This window comes from Boleophthalmus pectinirostris, unplaced genomic scaffold (assembly GCF_026225935.1).
Source record: "Boleophthalmus pectinirostris isolate CB_2022bp ecotype Guang Dong unplaced genomic scaffold, ASM2622593v1 HiC_scaffold_10, whole genome shotgun sequence".
Classification (NCBI taxonomy): Eukaryota; Metazoa; Chordata; class Actinopteri; order Gobiiformes; family Gobiidae; genus Boleophthalmus; species Boleophthalmus pectinirostris.
The window spans coordinates 25570531-25591740 of NW_026570971.1; the positions used below are offsets into that span (position 1 = coordinate 25570531).

Consider the following 21210-nt stretch of genomic DNA (forward strand, 5'->3'; position numbering starts at 1 on the left):
TATATTGTACTGTTTAATGTAAATACTGTATCGATATTGTAGGTTGATGTATTGATATATAGGCAAGAGTATTTTTTGGGATATTTTACTAAATTATTTTGTTACAGCGCTACAGTTTTGTTGCATGTTCAGAGGAAGGAAACTCATTTATGTGACACATTTGACATTTTCACTGTTTTGATGATTAAATTGGGTGTGTTTTATATTAACTTTGCACAAGACGTGGTTTCACAAAGACTTTTAGTATCACAGACATGATTTAGACTTTATTTTTTATTGAACCGAATCAAATCGATTTGAAATATATCGTATCGAATTGTAAGCTCACTGTGTAGACATATGTATTGTATCGTGGCCTATGTATTGAGGATGTATCGTATCAGTAACTTCTAAATGATACCGTGCCCTAATCTCTATGTGTTATGAGGGAAAAAAAAAAAAGTGTTTTTGCAATAAATTTATCTATTAACTTAAATGTCTTAAATCTTTCTGTCCATGTCCCATTACATTTTTTAACAACAATTCTTTCTAAAATTTGGCATGCTCACCCTTACTCTATAAATCAACAGGGCAAAAAAACAGTACAATCTCTATGCTACTGACTTAAAAAACAAGGATCATTATTCCATTTCTTGTAAGCTAAAATAGTGTGTGTACAGTGTGTGTATGAATTTCATAGAGATGTTGCCTCTTAAAGGTCCTATATTACACAAAATTGACTTGTGTGAGAATTAAGCCATGTTAGAATGTTGTTACCTCCTCAGAACACACCTGGACTTGTTTTTTGTGTCATTCACACATGCTTGCATAACTCTTTATTATTAGTTTGTCTCCATCTCCGAAGCTCAGAATGCTCTGTTCCACCTTGTGATGTCACGTAGTTGTAGTTTTCGAGTTAACAGCTACTGTTTACCATTTGTTTAACAGAGTTTGGCAAATGCAGGGCTGAAATAATCCAAATGATTCTAGTGAAGTGTATGAGGTTTTAAAACACAGTGGAGCACTTCCTGTAATATCACATGACATCACAAGGTGGAATAGAGCATTTTCTGTTTGAGAGAAGAACTCTAAATACGTGTGTTTGTGCGTTAAACATGTGTGAATGAAACAAAACACAACTCCAGGTGTGTGTGTAATCAGGAAACAACATTATAACATAGTGTAATATGGGCACTTTGAAAGTTGATTGCAAAATTGCTCCTCCAACATTTTTGACAAGTAAAACTTTCTATCGATTTTGTCCATGTCAAGTATTTCGTAGACATTTTGCTGACATAAAATTCCGCTATCTTAAATGGAGCTGCAAACCATAAAATTTACCATGTGATCATTTACAGTACATTTTATTATATCATTTCTGACTGTAAAAAATATATAGTCCTATGTGCACATTCATCTTACAGAGTGTCTTAACTTTTTCTTTAGTTGTAAATTCCAATATTTTGGGTCACTTGGACAGCCCCGTTGCCTCCTCTTCCCCTGATTTACTCCAAAAGTGCAGCATCCATTTAAAAACTCGTAATTCTCCGGACGCTGATTAAAACGGCTATGATCTCAAAGTCATTCGGTGTTAAGTTATATTTCCTCCCCGAGCCCGCCACTGTCTCACTGACCATAAAGAGCAGTGCCTTGTGCCTGTATCACTCTGCGTAATAGCCAGGCTGAATCATCATATCCGATAGACAGCAGATCCATCAGCTCTCCAGTCTGCTGCAGTGGATACATGCGGCTGCGTTAAGAAATTAAGTGCTTTACATTTCTTATCAAGGCAAACGAGTTCAAGGACTGCGCGGAGTATTTTGAGCAGAGGCGAAGTACTCAAAAGTGTTACGTCCCTGAGTTTGAAAGGAATCACGAAAAACAGGTTCTGAGCTATTAATTGGATACTACCAGAGGGATGCTTCACAGTAGAGCACAAATGCCACACTAGAATTGAGACTAAACCAGAACTAGAACTAAACCACGTATAGAACAAGACCAAACTAAGTCTACATCAGAACTAAACTACAACACTGGACAAACTAAACAAGTAGATTGCAAGTGCTGACACAGTCTTCATTGATATATTATGCAAATTACACACAGGCCTTTGAAGTAAATGCATCTTTTGTGTTCCTGGCAATGCCAAGTTTCAATAACTAATAATATATATTTTTTAAATATTGTATTTTGTTTCTTTCTTCTTTTTTTTCTTTTCATAAATAATTTTTGCAAAAGCAAATAATTTCCAACTTCATGCAGGCCTAAATGAGACTACATTTAACATCACTGAACATTAGTAGGACACCAGGTTTAGACCTAAACCACCTCCAGGCCCGTCCCAACACTGGCCTGGTTCAGTTCCGGTTTGTTCCTGGTTTAGTCCTGGTTTAGTCCACGTGTCGCGCCTCCTCAGTGGCTCTTTGGCGTCTCCCAGGGCAAGCAGCCTCACCTATTGAAAACTGCTGGTTTAAATGTTATTTATTGCTCATAAATATCTTCGAAAACATCCATTCTTACTGTGAGTGGGGTCGCTTCTCCACAAATCTAGTCTGTAATTTAGCTTGCAAGGTCCCCATGGAGATTCTAAGCAGGTGACAGACTCTCCATCAGACAAGTTACACAGTGCACCTTTAAAAAGCACCAATCAATGTTGGTAAGTCGATCCGTTTTCCTTTTTTGTCAGATATGGACTATAATGACCCCTTCAAACTTGGCTCCACAGTGCAGTAAATGATGAGTCTACATCATATGGCGTCTCCCTCCTTCTTCCTCCCTCCTTCTCTTCTTTCGTTTGGCTTTAGTTTACTCTTGTCTCTTTGCGTTCTGGAGGATGATACGGCCTCAGCTGTTTTAATCTCGTCAGCGCAGATAGCATCAGTGTGACGAGTCTGTCAAGTGAGAGACCCGGACTGGCAGATCTCAGCACGATAATAACAACTGCACTTCCCTCTCCTCTCTATGCCTTTTACAGTAGCCCTTCAAAACATCCTGTACTCACTACTTCTTACTTCTTTTGTCTTTCAAAACTTCAGAACTTTTCCTGCTCTTCTCTTTTCTCATGTTTTAACTTGGATGAAAGTTTATATTTTAAAGGGTCTAACTTTCTGCCTTACAACATTGTTTCTTATTCGCAAATTTGGAGTCACTAGCATCTGGTCCAAATGTTTATTGTGCAAGACTTGTGCACCAGGTTTTTTTTTTGCTTCACTGGATTTAAAACAGGCCCCATAACTACCCTATTGGGCAATATAGTGATAAAATTATAATTGTGATCTCATTCCTGTGACAATATGCTACTCTGGTAAAATTGCCATGTTGTGAGTCATTCACTTTCTCCTCAAAAGCTCCAGGCATTTTTACACCTTTTTGCCCAACCATTCCTCCTATTGGTCAACATCAGCGAGTTAGTGACAGGTGAATTCAGCCCTTTACAGTGAACCAACTGCAAAATTTCAGAGGAAGCAGAGGAGCAAGAAAATGTGATATTAAAGAGACAGTCCGGAATTTTGGACATAGGACCTCATTTCCTAGTTGTCCAGAGTGTTGGAGACGTGTGGAGACACTTTTCTAAAATTCCATCCAGTTCTTGTATTTGCAGAGGTCGCTGGTGCTAGTCTAGCGCATGTCAATGGCCAGACTTATCCTGCCACTAAAAACAGTCTTACCCACTCCAAAAAACACCCGAAGCAAATCTATTATTACTGTCAATGTACATGTCTGTGTTGACAGAATGATTTTAAAAGTAAAACCAACCTTGCATTTGAAAGATTTATGTCTGAACAGCAGCAGCAAGTTGTACTTCCTGACAGAAAGCTTGGCAATGGCGGACTGATATCACCTAGCACCTATCTTACTAGCAAAGTAAAATTCTGCTTTTGCTGAGAAAATAGTCCCTCAACATGCGACAATTCATGCAATGCAAGGTTAGTTTTATTTCAAACATTATTCTATCAACACAGACATTTACATCGACAGCCTGGTGCAATAACAGATTTGCTTCCGGTGTTTTATGGAGTGGGTAAGACCGTTTTTAGTGGGAAGCTAACTATGGCCATTGACATGCACTAGCCTAGCACCTCTGCAAATACAAGGACTGGATGGAATATTTAAAGAAGTGTCTCCACACGTCTCCAACACTCTGGCTCACTAGGAAATGAGATCCAATGTCCAAAATTCCGGACTGTACTTTTAATATTTCAGCATATCACCCACCTCAAGGTTGTGTTACAATTTCCATATTCTTTCAATCCACACATGATTATGGTTCTCCTGTAGCCGCAGCCGCCCTGGGGTACACTAGATTAAGAGAGGCTGACAATCTGCACCTAAAGCCTCTATCACCACTAATCACACAGTAGAGTGGAGTATATATGGCGGGTGAAGTGTCTTGCCCAAGGACTCATGACAAGTCGAAGCTGATATTGAACCGCCAACATTCAGATTAGTAGGCAAACGTCTAAACACTAAGCCCCTGCCGTCTCAAGATAATAACAGCGCCATATCATCTTCCCGTAGAGTTTGAAGCGTTTCAAGTTAAAGAAGCACATTTCACTATAATCACTCTCTAATCTCTATTTAATCTCCTTTATATACATTGGTGAAAATGTCTATAGCAGTGTCACAGCGGGCTCATAACTTTGCAGCAAATTTGTGAAGACATCCTGGAACTATTTTTGTACGAAACATGAATCTACTGTCACTACTTCTCCCATGTCAAAGATGGTGACCCAATTACTGCATGTCGGACAGAGAAAATTTAACAATATAGGTGTCATAGACTTGTAGGACAAACCCGAATAAAAAAAAAAAAAAAAAAGATATATCTAAAAATCTACACTATAAGTAATGATGACAGTTTGAGCTTATTGGGTCTAGCTGCTAATTTAAGATACACCTGAGATTTACAAAGCCCTTAACAAAAAGAACAACAATACAAACTCGCTGATCAAAGCAAAACACCTTACTATTTTATGTTCAGTTTGTTACGCCTCAGGGTGATTTTAAATATAGTCGTAAATAAAATGTAAACCATCCCAAAACAAAGGAGAGCAATAATAGCTTTTATCTATAATGGGATCTGTAAACAACTAAACCAAATCTTGCAGTGAAGACCTTTAGGCAAACATGTTCTTGTATTAATTCAGAAGTTCATATTCATATATTCATTCATATAGTCTCTCAAATGCCAAGACGTGCCCTGTGAACTTAACTGTCATTTAAATTGAAGGGAGGGTATGCACTCCTATGAACTCTTAGTTGTTTCAAAAAAGGAAGAACAATCACAACTGAACCTGGGCAGTTCCCCAATCTTTATACTGAGGACACAGTTACCTACATGATCTTTGTATATACGTACACTACCAGTAAAAAGCTTTAGAACACCACACTTTTTCCATTTTTTTTACTGTTTACTTTTTACTGTTGACCAAAACGTTTTCTAAACTTGATTCATGAAAGTGTCCACCTTTGGCAGACATAACAGCTGAACACACTCATGGAATTCTTTTTACAATAAAAGTCAAATATTCTTCAAAAAGTTCTTTTGGCTTGCACTCTTCTGTCCAGTTTATCCCAAAGCAGCTCGATGGGGTTAAAGTGACAGTTCGGAATTTTGGACATAGGACCACATTTCCTAGTGAGTCAGAGTGTTGCAGACGTGTGGAGACACTTTTTTAAAATATTCCATCCAGTCCTTGTATTTGCAGAGGTCGCTGCTGCTAGGCTAGTGCATGTTAACGGGCATAGTTAGCCTGCCACTAAAAACAGTCTTACCCACTCCACAAAACGCCCGAAGCAAATCTATTATTACACCAGACTACTGATGTAAACATCTGTGTCGATAGAATAATGTTTGAAATAAAACAAACCTTGCATCGCCTGAATTGTTGCATGTTGAGGGACTATTTTCTCATATATCAGTCCGCTGCTGCTGAGCTTTTTATAAGGACGTACAACTCTCTGCTGTTCAGACATAAATCCTTCAAATATAAGGTTGGTTTTACTTCTAAAATGATTCTATTGACAAAGACATTTACATCAACAGTCTGGAGTAAGATTTTCTTCGGGTGCTTAGTGGAGTAGGTAAGACTGTTTTTAGTGTCAGGCTAACTATGGCCATTGTCATGCACTAGCCTAGCACCAGCGACCTCTGCAAATACAAGGACTGGATGGAAAATTTAAAAATATTTGAAACACTCGTCCAAAACGCCCAAAATTCCAAACTGTCTCTTTAAGTCTGGAGCCTGTGCTGGCCACTTCATATTTTCAAGCTCACCATCTTGTTCTTTTTTCCTGAGGTACCTTTGGTAGAGTTTAGACTTGTGTTTTGTTGCTTTTATCTTTTTTTTTAACTATCTGTTGTTTTTTTTAACCCCTGGCTGTTCAGTTCTTAACTTTGTAACATTTCAAGCTCTTCACTGAACTTGCACGACTTGAACTGCAATAAATAACTGGAAAAATTTGGGTGTTCTAAAACTTTTAACTGGTAGTGTATATAATGTTTATAGACATTCTCACTGAACTCTAACTTCTATTCTACACCAGCACTATGTATTCAGTTTATTTCCAATAATTTTTAGTGGTACGATCTGGCAATGAAAAGTTTGGGTCTCATTCTGCTTCTTTATTGGATTATTGACTTCAGAACCAATCCATAAAAATATTAACAATTTGCAGTCTACATCTTTTTGTAATAAAGAATAAGTCAACGCTATTTGATTTTAAATTATTAACCTCATAGAATGTTCCTTAAATATTAGATAAAAATACCACATATCTCAAATCCAATCATGGTTGCAATACTTCACAATAAGATAAAACGATTCAACAAAAGATATGCAAAATCAGAATGTGAATCACTGCTCACTAGAACGGAGACCATTTGCTCTGATGACCCCAGAAAAAGAACGAAACAACTTTGAAATATGGCAATGTAAAACATGAACTTTTCTCTGACTCTTGAATGGCACCTTTCTGACTTCTGCCTAGAGTTGTACAAGTGGAATAAAATTGTTCACTGGTAGAAAAATGGCAAGTCTCTGTCAATTACTTTGTGGTGACAATTGTGCAGGGCGCATTTTGAATCACATCCCCAGTGTCGTGCATGAATGAGTTTGACTGACAACCGTCTCTGAACCTTGAGCTGAACTATGTCTAATGTTTATTAAAATGCACATTCATTAGCAACGCCCCAGTTAAAATCACCTTACTTATCTGTGCTCCATCTGTGCTATGCTATTTAAAACTCTGCTCCTACTTTCTTTACGGGAGTAGGTTGCGGATTTTATGACACATATTCAGATATAAGGTAATGGCCAGCTTCTTTGGATCATTGATTTTTTTGGAAGAAATATCCAAACAGAATTGAACTTTTTCATATTTTGTTACGCTGGTTACTATATTAACCTTTGACAGTAATTACATGTTTATTTTTTAATAATACCACCACGTTTTTGAACCTATTGAGAACAAATAATTTCACCTTCGCTGTGCGCCAACACAGACGACTGAACTTTGTGCCAGTGTCAATGGATAGGTCGAGTAATTACAGAGATAATAATCATAAGGTCAAAACTTCTGCGCGTTGTCAGTGTTTTGCCTAAGGACACAACAACAGAACTTATGCTGTGTTAATGTGTTCCTCTGTAACTCGGGAAAATATTTTTTCTGAGTTGACAAATACATATGAACACTTGCACAAGTCAGGAAAACATCTCAGGAACTAGACGACATCTGCTCTGTTGAGATTAACAAAAATCAGCTGATTTGTTTGTTTATCTTACACATTTGAACTGACTAAACATTACTAAATATTTGGGTTTAGTAAGTAGCTCATTATGATAAGAGCAAGAAAATCTATGTAAGACAAATCCAACACAAGTTAATTAGTTAGCTAATTAATTACCAGTATAACTGTACGTAGCTGTAAGTAAACAAACAGCCTAATGTTCAGATTTTGAGAATGCTAACAGCAACAAATCTTACTGGTTAGCTATATTAAAACACTGCTAATGAGCAGACTCGTTATTTTTATAATAGGCAACAACAAAATCCTGACTTTCTGGCATAAAAGCACATGAATGCAAACAACTTGGAACCTGGACATCTCACTTTGAAATGCAGCGTCAGTCCACGCAGGAATCCAACCCTCTCTTAAGTCCTACAGATCTACTTGTATTTTCTTATTGAGGACATTTGTTATAAAAACCCATCAAAAGCACCGCCTAATGTAGAGCCATTTCCCTGTTGCCTCTGTGCTTTGAGTTTGAAATGGTAATACACTGTCCTCCCTTCCATCTCCAGACAGACAGCCTCTCCTCTGCTGAACTCTGCTTTGTCCCCTGAGTCTTAAGCTGTTAATTGCCTTTTCCATGTTGAGGTCTCTCTATATATTTTTAAGACTTTGTTCGGCCTCTAAGGAGCAATGGCTACGAATTGTTGCAGAAAATAGGGATAAAATCAGACAGTGAAGAGGGCAGAATGGACTATTGTTGAATGAGTTTGAATATTGTATAACTTTATCAGTCCAGTACAGGCTCTGGGTCAAAGTCAGTGACGCATTTGTTTTCCATCATATATTAATATGAAAAATCCAAAAAATAATTTAGCAAATAATTTATATAGGCAGTTTTGTCAGATTACTTACATCACTGATAGAAGAAATCTTACATTAACAATATTTATTTTGCTCTAAATCCCATATATGCCCTTACAAGGTTTAAATTTAATCTGATACTCAGTAATAATGTTATAGAAGTTTGTATTTATATGGCTTTCCTGAAATCCACCACTCCTGGCTAGCTCGCCAACTGTTAAAATTACCTGCTAAAGTGAGCAAGTATTGATTCTGAATTTAAGTTGTTTTTTGTCAATACTCTTGCTGCTACTCTGTAAATGAAGGAATAGCAAACAGACGCCAAATAGTAAGAATGCAAGTCACATATTATCCAATAGTATTTTCTTGCTTCACACCAGCAAGCATCTTGTGAAACATTTTACTTGACAATTGTTTAAAAGTGCCACCACCTGCTTGTCTCCATGAAGTCAGAATTTTAATGCCATATTGTGGATTATTCTAGAAGAAGCAATAACATTTCCATGGTGATGACCAAGGCTGTGCCAAAAATTGAAAGACTGATAGATCGCGATCTCAACTTCGATCGATCTCAATGCACATTTTAATTAACAGGTCTACAGCCAATCATGTGGCAGTGAGAGCGCATGGTGCTGATGAGGATTTATGCTCCTGTTCAGGAAAAAACACAGGCAGGGCACAGGTTTCTTCAGGAGTTGCACAAGTTTTGATTTAAATCTGCACAATTTGACTAAAGGTCCTGTGTCTCCTCTCTCTCTGTCTCTGTCTCTTGTCATCTGCATCTGTGTGTAAGGTGCCGTCTGGCCCACGCCTCCCCACCCCTCTGATCCAGACACAGCTCCTCACCTTTTCTCCTCTCTTTCTCTCCTCTGCTTTTTATCATTATAATCCTAGTTACAGAAAGTAAATGACTATTTTCTCACCATTTATGAGTGAAATGTACAACCTAATTTAACACCCAGACATCGCAGGTGTTTCTGTTGATAACGGTAGCTCATGTGCACGTTTCTGCCGGTAATTGTAATGCATATATGCATTTACGCTTAATATATTGTACAAACTCTAGAATTATTGGTCCTATCAACAGGAAAAACTGTAGTGATCCTGACGCCCTGCTGTTTATGCGTATCTGTTTTCAGCAAGATGGAAGAACATAGAATCGAAAAATCAAGATCGATTAATATGGGAAAATAAAGTGATTTATTTTATTTTTTTCTCATATCGCCCAGCCCTAGTGATGACTCTACCATAAAATGCAGCTTTACATCTAATGGATCATATCATTGCATATTATATACATAGAGCTTTTTAAGTATGCAAGCTCCATGAAACTTGCATAGTGTTCAATCCTATACGAGTGTTTACGCTTTTCAGTTTGTTTTTGTGCACCTTAGTATTTCATGGCTGAGTAATCTCAATAGGTCCTACTCTGCTTATCCACCTTGACCCAATTCAATAATGTATAAAGGTATACATTTCCATACATTTTTGAAGATGCCTGCAAGCCACACATGTTTTGATCATTGTAAACTAAATGCATATTGATTACTACCATTTCAACCCATCTTCGCTTCATCCAATCCACTACACCCCTTGTGAATTGCATGTAATTTCAAATGCTTTACACTGTTTTTCTGCTCAGTTGGAGTCCAATAACACTGTTGTATGGTCTAAATGGTGCCAGTGTAGTGTGTGAGCTGTGGTTGATTATATGGCTGCTGCTGCCGTTGATGATGGCTCTCCTCTGACAGTCTCTATGTGCATTAAATGTTTGCTCAAATCACAAATCCCTCTTTCCAAGCTCCACATGACACAAAAGCTGGTCACATGCTGTGTTATCCGTCGCTACGGAAAAAAGGGGGAAAAAACACGTTCTGTGTCAACTGGCAGGGCGGACAGACTGGGCGAGTTTGAGTCATATGGCACTTCGGTACATCCCTCTATATATTCCACATATGGATTTAGAGCAGATGTTCATTTTAGCAGAGGGAGGAGTGCACAAAATCTGCTTATGGCGTTATACAAGTCCTGCCTGTAGGTAAACTACATGAGAAGCATACTATTTATACCAATTATTACTATTACAACAATTACTATACCAATTATACTAACTAGTCAAAGAAGACATACAATGCTTTAACTTCATGACTTTTAACTGTTCAAAACGAACTGATTCTCTGCTCTTGATGTATATTATTTATGTATGTATTTATTTAGTATTTAAAAATGCACTATGCCTTTTTTTCTTATCTTTATGGAAATGCTGTTGCTTTTGTTGAAATGTTCCACACTATGAAATTAAAATATGAAGGCCCGTTCAGACCGGGGTGTCACGGCATCCAGATTTCGCGTCGGACGTGCCACGTCAAGCAATCAGGGATGACTAGACAAGGACTAGACAAGGACTAGAAAAGGACTAAACCAGGACTAAAGCAGGACTAAAGCAGGATTAAACCAGTGTCATTAGCATGTCATTAGCGGAGTATAAATATATACACGCCGCAGTCGCTGAGCCAATCGCCAGGACTGTACCAGGATTAAACCAGGACTAGACCAGGACTGAAGCAGTGTCATTAATGAAGTATAAATATATACACACGCAGCCGTCGAGCTGGTTGTTGTTGATGGTTTTATGTAATAAATACACTAAAGTCACTATCTCCACCTGATCTGCCATCATTCTGGGAAATTGCACTTGATTACAGGGCAACGGACACCCAGAACTTGCCTCAAGTTTTTTCCGTTAGTCCACGGTGTCCAAGATGCGTATTGAGGGCTTGTAAACTCAAATGCAAAGGCGTCAAAATAGAGGCACCCAGGGCATTTTTTGACGCTACAGTTTGAACGGGCCAAGGTCAGATCTATGGAGAAGTAACCGCATTCACAGTAAGAATACATGCTTTTGTGGTATTTTTGAACAATAAGAAACATGATAGGTAGATAGCACACTGTGGAGCAGGTTAACCAGTAGCATCTCCATGGAGACAATCAAGCGATGGACCCTTCACCTGAAAAGTTACATAGTACACCTTTTTCATTTTTAATCCTCTATTCTCAGGTGCAGGATTAGTCAAACGTGTAAATAAATCAAAATACATAGTGATATGTGTAACCTTTAATTTTATAATTTTTATGCAAATAGTTACTAATTCTGGTAACTAAAACAACTACTAACAACTAATCTAATAGGAAATACTAGCTGCAAGTTCCCTTGACAGATCTTTTGTTATGCATAGATATATTTTATGCTTCTCTGCAGGCGTACAAGTTGTTGCCGTAGCAATAAAACCCGGCTAAACTCTGGGATGTCCCTGTATCCGTCTGCCATAAAGACCTCCCCCCTTCTCTCAGTGTGACAGCAGTACTGAGAAGAAGCTACCCGGCAGAGCAGAGGACAGGCAAGGGCAACCACCAGAGAAACTCACACTAAAAACGTACGAAAAATACCATTTCGACCCCGCCCGGGCGCTAAAAGGCTTTGGACGGAGCGCGACGGACATTTTAATCGCCGTTTTTAGTGCAGTCATTTGGGACATTGTGCAAACATTGTACTCGATAGCCAGCGGTAGTAAAAAAGTTCGGATAAAAGAAGTAATTATGAGCAGAGCTGTACTTGCGGCTATGTTTGGGTGCCTTGTAAGTTCAATATAAACACTATTAATAATTTTGTAATTACAGTGTTGAAAGAAATACACCAGTCAAAAATGCTCCAGACGTAATAAAGAAGAAATGTATGGCACTCTAATTAAAAAGGATAAAACATGACTTCTATTTGATTGCATTTATGACATTTATGTGGGCTTGTAGGGAAAAGTTAGGGATTACACAGAAAACACATAAATAAATAGGACACTTTTTATGTATTTTTCTAACGTAGAACATTGCAACACTAATAAATGTTGAGTGTAATGGCAAGGTCAGAGTACTTAAACAGCTAGGCCAAGTGACCAATGCAATAATTCGTGGTATATCAGAAGATCATAATCAGATTTGATCATAAACTGTATAATGTATAATAATACAACTGTCATAAACTGTTTTCACTTTTCCCCATGAAGACGCCAACCATTAACAAGCCTGAATTAGTTTGACTTGAGTAACTTGAACTATTCATGTAATTAATGCATGAGGTCAAAGGTTATTACTAAACAGTGTTGATGATGTAATTAGATAAAAGCAAAAGCAACTTAATGGGCTAAAGTTCAGCTTGACAATTTGATTGAAAAACATGTTGCAAAAAAGTGGCAAGGTCCTGTTCAGATATTTATTAATTTTAGTTCAGGTAAAAGCACTTTACACAGTCAAGTGTAATGTATAATGAGCTATTTGAGAAAGAAAATGAGACTCATGTATATAAACTATGCATTTTACAAAATGTAAAAGCAAATAAGATCAGAACCATGTTCAACTGTCTAGGGCTGGGTATCATTAAGAAACTGTCAATATGATACATACTTCGATACATAAGCCACGATATGATATAGATCTCGATACAGTGCACTTCTGAATCAATATGGTATATTTCAAATCAATTTGATATGGTTCAATAAAAAAATGAAGGCTAATTGATGGCTGTGATATTAAAAGTCTTTGTTAAACCACTTCTTGTGCAACGTTAATATGAAACACCCATTTTAATCATCAAAACAGTGAAACTGTCAAATGTGTCGCATAAATGAGTTTCCTTCCTCTAAACAAGCAAGAAACTGTAGCACTGTAACAAAATAATTTAGTCAAATATATCAAAAAATACTCTTGACGATATATCAATACAGCAGTCCACGATACTGATACTGTATCATCGCAATAAACAATACATATATCGATATTTCGATATTTTTGCACACCATTACAACTGTCTGTGTGTCTCATATCTGAGTGAGAGCTTACAGGCTACAGTTAAAACTATGATTTTCACTTGTGGTTCAAAACTGGAAAAAGGACATTTAATTGAAAAGTATGTGGAACTCATTACTAATTCTCTAAAGTTGGAATGTAATATTTCTAGGAAATATTAATATCTGAAAACAAATTTTGAACTTAATTGGCAGCAGTGCTTTAAAATGGTTAAATCGTCAACCAGCTAAACTCACTCCCATAGTTGACCTGTGTTAGGGTGTTCATACCTGGCCAGATAGGGTCCTGACGAGGGTCTATCAGGTCGGCTGAGTTTGTCGTAGCAGCTCACCATGCTCTGGACCAGCGCTAGGTCTGGCCTCACCATTGTCGCCGCGGTAACAGCCCGACTCAACAAATGCAGAGCGTCCCTAATGTAGAAACTAAGCGGCTTACGTCCCACCTCCCCATAGGCCAAAAGTCCAAGAGGACCTCCAAGTGTGTGTAGGGCATCCGGGGACATAGGGTATCCCATGATCCATTGCAGCGCCGGCAGAGTGGGTGAAAGACGCTGGGCGGCGCGTAAAACAGATGAGAGACATTCGGGGTCAGATCCGAGGAGGAGGACGGAGGAGATAGGAGACTGGGATTGAAGGAAACGACTAGAAAGTATCCTTAGTGCTTCCTCTTCCCTCTGGTCCTCCCTGGTCTCCTCGCTGGCCTCTCCTCGCCTTTCGCCGTCGCCCGTGATGTGGGTGAGGTCGATGATGTCCCATAGGTGCCAGTTGGAGCCGCTGTGCATCTGGAGGTGGGACAGTACGCCCTCTCCCCCCTCCTCCCAGCCTGGGCACACCACAGCTGCCCCGCCCCACCCGCTCCGGTCCCTCTCCTCCTCGCCTCCCTGCAGGACGGCCAACAGAAGGCTGCCCAGAGTGGAGGGGGGCACACGGGCGGACATCTGCAGGTGGAACTGGTTCTGTGAAAACAAAGAAAAACAAAAGATAATGGTCAGGGAAGGTGTAATATAAATGCATTAGTCTTAAATAACACCGTTTCAGACGCTCAAAGCAGCTTAGTAGGTCTTAATCAAAGTTTGTCTTAATCAGAGTATGAAAAACAGTTTTGTGAAGGCTAAATGTGGAGTTTTGTAGCTGCTGCCTGATTAAACAAAGCTGAACACACATCACATCAAAACTGGGACCAAATCTAAACCTGAAAAAGTACTAAACAAGGACTAAAAGAGGACAAAACCAAGTCTACATCAGGACAAAACTCTGATCAAACCAGGATTAAGAAGGAGAGATAATGTCCTTGAAGTAATTTTGAGATCATTTGTTCATTTTCTGTTAGTTTGCACAAAAAACGCAAAAATAAAAAAATAAAATAAATATTGTGTTTAAAAGTTTATTCATCTGTAATATAAAAAGGGCTTCAAAGTTTCAGGAAATTAGTTCTACTTTGCACCTACAGGCATAAAACTTCCCATAATAACTTTTTAATAAGAAAATAATTACTTTATTATTACAACCTCTGACTAATTCTCAGAACTAAACCTCGGAAGGACAAGTGCTAAACAAGGACTTAAACGGGACCAAACTAAGTCTACATCAGGACAAAAATAAAAAGTTCATGAAAGTTATAAAAAGTTTCAGAAAATTTGTTTGGTTACACTTCAATAGCACCTACAGGCATAAAGCTTTCCAGACTACAAGTAAAAAAATAATTACTTTATTTTTACAACCTCTGGCTGTATTTTCTAACAAGCCAAACTTGCCATATGACTTGCATGTTAAAATGTGTAAACACTGACTTTTTATACCAGTTATGTTCATGCTGAAGAAAAGCTTTTACTCCTCCAGCGGTTACAAACAGAGATGAGTGATATCAGTGCTAATTCCATCTGAACAAAAAGCGTAACTACAAATTTACTTCAATTTGTGTGCTTTGTCATTGATTAAGGGTAAGTCAAATGCTTTTTCTTCATGGAGATGTAACTGCTTTGACTAGAATGTTTCGCAGTATGGTTTTACACCTTTCTATCTTCATAGAGACCAAACCAGACCAAGTTACAGGTCAGATCTGTGGAGAGGAGACCCAGAATGCTTGCTTTTCTAGGTATTTTTGAGCTGTAAAACCACTTGTAATTGAATAAATGCGGTGGTGCAGTGGGGATTTTTTAAGTGGGGGTACGTGATTCGTGACGTCATCGATTTGACCCCCCACCCCTCCTCAAAATGATGCAGAATCAGGTTATTAACGCCATTCATAATCACATACAGAACATAAATCATAGACTACAACACATGAACCAGGGTTAAAGCAGGACTAAACCAGGCTTAAACCAGGTCTAAACCAGGTCTAAACCAGGTCTAAACCAGGACTGAACCAGGACTGAACCAGGACTGAATCAGGTCTAAACCAGGTCCAAACCAGGATTAAACCAGGACTAAAACAGGTCTAAATCAGGACTAAACCAGGCCTAAACCAGGCCTGGACCAGGTCTAAACCAGGCCTAAACCAGGCCTAAACCAGGCCTAAACCAGGACTTAACCTGGACTAAACCTGGACTAAACCTGGACTAAACCTGGACTGAACCAGGTCTAAACCAGGTCTAAACCAGGTCTAAACCAGGACTAAACCAGGACTAAACCTGGACTAAACCAGGACTAAACCAGGACTAATCTTAGACTTGAGAGAGAGAGGGAGAATCCCAAGTCCGTGGAGCAGGTTGTCTGCAAAGCACGATCGGGCGATGGCTGCATTTAGCCCCATGGGGTGAGGAGCTCTGCACCAGTCCTTTTTCCTGCGGTCACCCGATGGCCCGCGCGGGTGCACCTCCAGGCCCGTCCTGACCCTTAGTCCTGATTCAGATTTGGTTTAGTCCTGGTTTATACCTGGTTCAGTTCTGGTTCAGTCCTGGTCCCTCATGTCTCAGGTCATTATAGGACAGTAGTGCAGATATAATGAGCCTATGCAAGTTGTTTTCATCATTGCCAGTGGCTCTGGTTTGACATTTAAGTTGTAGGCTATTTTATATTTGTTATTTTTTTTTTAAATCTCACGTCGAAAGAAGTGGGTCGAGAGTGTACCCCTGCGTACCACGCCCCCTACACCCCTGAATAAATGTAAGGTAGAGCTGTTTAATAAAAGTTTTGGAACATTCTAGGCAGAGCAGTGATATATCCATAGAACCAAGTTATTTACATTGATATGGGCAAAATAGTTATCTGCTACAACAGTAAAGGAAATATTGGTATCTGTGAAAAATAAAAATCCTTATCACCCAAGTTACAAAAGTTTCTTTATTTACCAGTATTGTGTCATCTAAGGTAAAAATAACCAGTGAAAAGAGATGGGGAGGAAGATTTGAAGAGGCAAAAATCCAAAAATAAAAAAAGACATAGCCCCAAACGGTTTTCCCAAGGCTGAATAACCCACAATCACATTTTTACACTGTGCTTTTTATGTGAGCAACAGGGCTCCAGCCACCAGCACTACACACAACAACACTGAACCAAAGCGATCCCTCACATAAGTTCATTATCGGTGAGAAAAAGAGAGTGGCGCGACTACAAACAAGGAGTCAATGATCCTCCTCTAATCTGCCACATCACAGTTGGGTTTGGCAACGCAACAGTAGCATTCACAGTCCATCCACAAGCTTGCATCTCCAATAAAGCTCCTCTCAACATACTGGCTTGTTTCATACTGTTCCAAAATGGATAACAGTGTTGTCCTTGAACGCAGCTCACAGATGGACCAGCCGTCTCCCTTTTTCCTTTGGGGGAGCGTTCATTTTTCATCCTATCAGCGCTCCAGGCAAGGTGGAAGAGGGGTAGGGATTGTTAAGATGCCCATTTTAAAGTTAAGCAGGGTGAAGCTGGTGGACAGTGGAGGTTTTTGAATTTACAGAAGCGTGCAATACAATGTAAATATAGAGTCTTTACCGAGAAATTAACGTTTTGTGGTTCAAAAGATAAAGCAACGTAAAACAAAACGAATCAATTCTTTACTGATGTTTGACCAAATTTGATGAAGGTTGCAAAGGTTGTAATAACCACAAGTCAGTGCCACCCTATTGGATTATTATTATTGTTTCTCCGCTAAATGAATCGCAGTTTTCAAGGTGTAAACAAGCTTGAAAACCCGTGAAAACTGGCACATAATTAAGAGGTCGACTCAAATTTAAAGTTTGTGAAGTTACTGAGATGACAAGATGGCTATTTGGAACTCTGGTATTTTGATTTTTTTTTTTTTTATCATAGCAGGATGAAACTTGGCAGGTAAATAGAGCATCCCGAGATAAAACAAAAGCATATTATGGCCCCGCCCTGAGCCCCATGTTGGTTCAGACTGTGTCCAAAAACTAGATCTTTAACAAACTAGTCCTACAGTTTAAATTATCTGACTGACTCCAAACTTTGGCAGGACCATCAGGACAAACTGTACGTGAGATCAAAAGTCTCAGTGTGTGGTCAGTTGCGTGTAAGTGGTATATCAGTTACCTCACTAGCCAGAAAGACACATTTTGACGAAACTTGACAAAGACGAGTCAATCTGGTGCTCTGTCCTGTCTCTCTGATTTCACAGGAGACGCATGGTCTGTTTCCATCAAAAACAAGCAGTAAAAAAGGTGAAAAAGCAACATAAAGGACTGAGCCAGCGCAGATTTTTGCAGAATCAACAGTCAAAGCAACAAACTATTACTTATCATCTCAGGTAAAAGAATTATATGTTTTATTCTGAATGATGCGAGAATTTGGAGAGGAGATGTTTTCTGCATTTGAGAGACACGTGATACAAATTAACAGCTGTGGTTGGATCGTCTTAAGTTTGGATGGAGGATTTTCACCCTCTATTGGGTTCGAACAAAATGTAGAAGGGACTGGCTCGTCAGGAAAGTATATCAGTACAAGTGCAACAAGGACTTTGGACAAGTACGTCACCAGTTTCTTAATATAGCCCCTTCATATTCAAACTTTGGCAGTGTAACCCATGTGGATTTTTAAAAATATACTCCAATAAACTTTAAATTTTACGCACGCATTGTATAGTACACCTGGCACTCGGCCTGCATAAAAAAACTGCGCTACGTGTCTGAAGATGAGACATTCCTTCTCAGCTGCATGCGACGCACACATTTATTCAAATGGAAATACCCCACCCGGGAGTACAAAGTAAACAGAGCGGCCCCTTCGCCAAAGTCCTTGAGTCCCTAAAGAGCAGAGGAAAAAGTGCTCTACTGAAGTCTGGGGAGACATGGATGAATTAATGCGGAGTATGTATTTATCCTACTGGGAGATAGGAGGGCGCTGGGGCTGGCTGTTTGAACTCAATGGGGAGGCAGGAAGTCAGTGCTGGGTGAATGAGAAGTGACTTATAAGTGAGATATTATTGAAACAAAGCTGGAGGAAGAGCAGGCATGCATAGGGGCGCCAGGAGGCCATATCGGACATTGATTGTGGAAGGATTCATACACTCAATAAAATATACTATGTGATGTGATGAGAGGAGATCAAAACTGAACCGGACCCTCAGGCGCCGGGAGAATTTTTATGTAAATCCAGCTGCAGCCCTTTCATGTGTCTTATCTGTATTATATCTATAGGATTAAAGCTGTGAAGGAAACTTTTAGGGACATAGGAGCTGACTAAGAATATATAACTCTCGACACTGTAAAAAAAAAAAAAAAAGAAGAAGAAGAAGTCCCAGCAATGTCCCTTTTCTTTCTATCTATATTTAATATTAAAATATAATGAGCATTTACTCTTTTTGCATGAATTTCCATAACTTCACATTGCAGTTTGACTATTTTTAAGGACACAAATTATGCACAAGTATTATGACATTGTTCCCTCATCAAAATTGTTGTTGGTTGGTTGTTGTTGGTTATTTGCTCTTGGTTATTTGCTGTTGTTGGTAAATAAACTCAACTTTACAACATATAAACCATAAGGACTCTAGAGCCACATCAGCCCGTTTGACAATATAATGTTTTCTAAAGCAGCTTTGTGCACATTTGTTTGCTTTTTAAAGAAACAAAACTTAAAATTGCATGGCTCATTTGCATAAACTATAAGCACTGAAAAAACAGCTCTTGCGCTGATGCGGCTCAGCTTCTGTCGAGTAAAGAACACAACTCAGTGGAATATGAGTGTTCTCTCTGTGACGGAGGGATGTGGATGGTTCATGTTTTCAGAGATCATACGTGTGCAGGTTTAGCACAGCTCTTTTTTTAACACTCATTTCACTCACTTTATTTATCTTGGCTACTGTTGTGATGAAAAGACTCAGAAGTGTTTGTCTTTTGGACGCATGCGCACTCAACTTTATGTTGGGATACTGCATATACATGCACCATGACGAAACCAGGACACTCAAAAAACCCGATCATAGCAGGAACACTGATGTGTATGTAAACACACTCACTGTGATAGACTCTGTACAGTGATCTCCAAGAAGGTGCCAGAGCCCAAACGTGGGACTGTGATGCCATAACTCCAGTGTTTGTTCTGTCAGACACAGGCTCGTCTCCTTACACTACACTACGCACAGCAACCTGTATTCGGTTTGTTGATTAAAGATGAACATGATTGACGAAATCCTTAATGATCAGTTATCGATTAGTCGCCTAATCATGCCCATCCCTAGTGCTTACATTAGCAGGTTGGGACATGGTAATTCCCTCTGCTACCAGTAGGTGGTACACTAGCACTAGATCCCAGTATGAAATGGCAAAGCAAACATTTTCAAGAGACAATACAAAATGGCAATACAAATAAGGCATAATAGTGTCCTTTAAAACATTTTATTATTTAAATGCTGTACTAAAAGCAAATTCCACCAAATTATTATTGTTCATGATTTTGATTCTAGTTAAACTCTAAAAGTAAACTACTAAATGCATTCTTGACCACATGACCCGCATCTGATAAAACGTACAAGCTTCAAAATGCATAAATGGTCCCAAAGATTAAAAAATTTACAGAAGAATCCACAAAATCTGGATTTCATACAGAGAAAACAAACCAGTGGGAATTTTAATGGAAGACCATTGTTAATAAATCATTATGGGGGTTAGCGTTGGTTTTGAATCTTGCATGTGTAAAGCCAAAGGTAAAACAAGCACTGAATTTATGTCAAACCACCAGTCTGTTTTCAAGTCTGCATCAGCTCAGTGCATCTTTAAATATTTATAGACAAATTGTCCAAGTCTGAGCCTGTAAACACAAAAATATTCTAGGAAATCTTTTAGAAAAATAAATCTTTGTCAAATTACCCGAACAACGCCAATCTGCAGCTGCTTTGAATGCTGTTGCCTTTCTATTTCCACCAAACAATTACAGATGCCTTCATTTCTCTACTTCTTGAGAATCTTTCACAATTACATCACATTACCACACTGAAGCTATCTAGCGTTTATTGGGAGATTCTTGCATTGAGCACAACAGCCAAATTACACCAAAAGAAAGACGTGAGCACCATAATAAGACGTGGCTGTAAACAGACTTGGTTCTCCTAATGGAAGAGGGAAAATGAGAGCGATTGGAGCAGAGAGAGATGGAGCCGTAAACGTGGTTGTGAAAAGATTGGGTGATACGAAGCTTTCGAGACTGCACCATAACATCCAAGTAGTCTAAGTTTGGCCATATAGAGAGGAATTAAATGCTAAAATGGCCTGTAAAAGCGCATTACTTGCTCACTGTGACCACTTGATGTTGCATTAATTCCACTTATATACTTGAGTTAACCACAAGAGAGCCTTACAGATATTAAGGTGCACGATGTAATTTATGGAG

General features: G+C 38.8%; 1 protein-coding gene across 1 annotated transcript in view; it reads right to left on the minus strand.

Annotated features, from left to right (window-relative positions):
- Positions 1–21210, minus strand: part of LOC110157540 (glutamate receptor ionotropic, NMDA 3B-like) — a 276111-nt gene that overhangs the window by 94284 nt on the left and 160617 nt on the right. Inside the window, 1 exon segment of the mRNA XM_020921888.2 lies at positions 13702–14387. Within this exon segment, the coding sequence (XP_020777547.2) occupies positions 13702–14387 (686 nt within the window).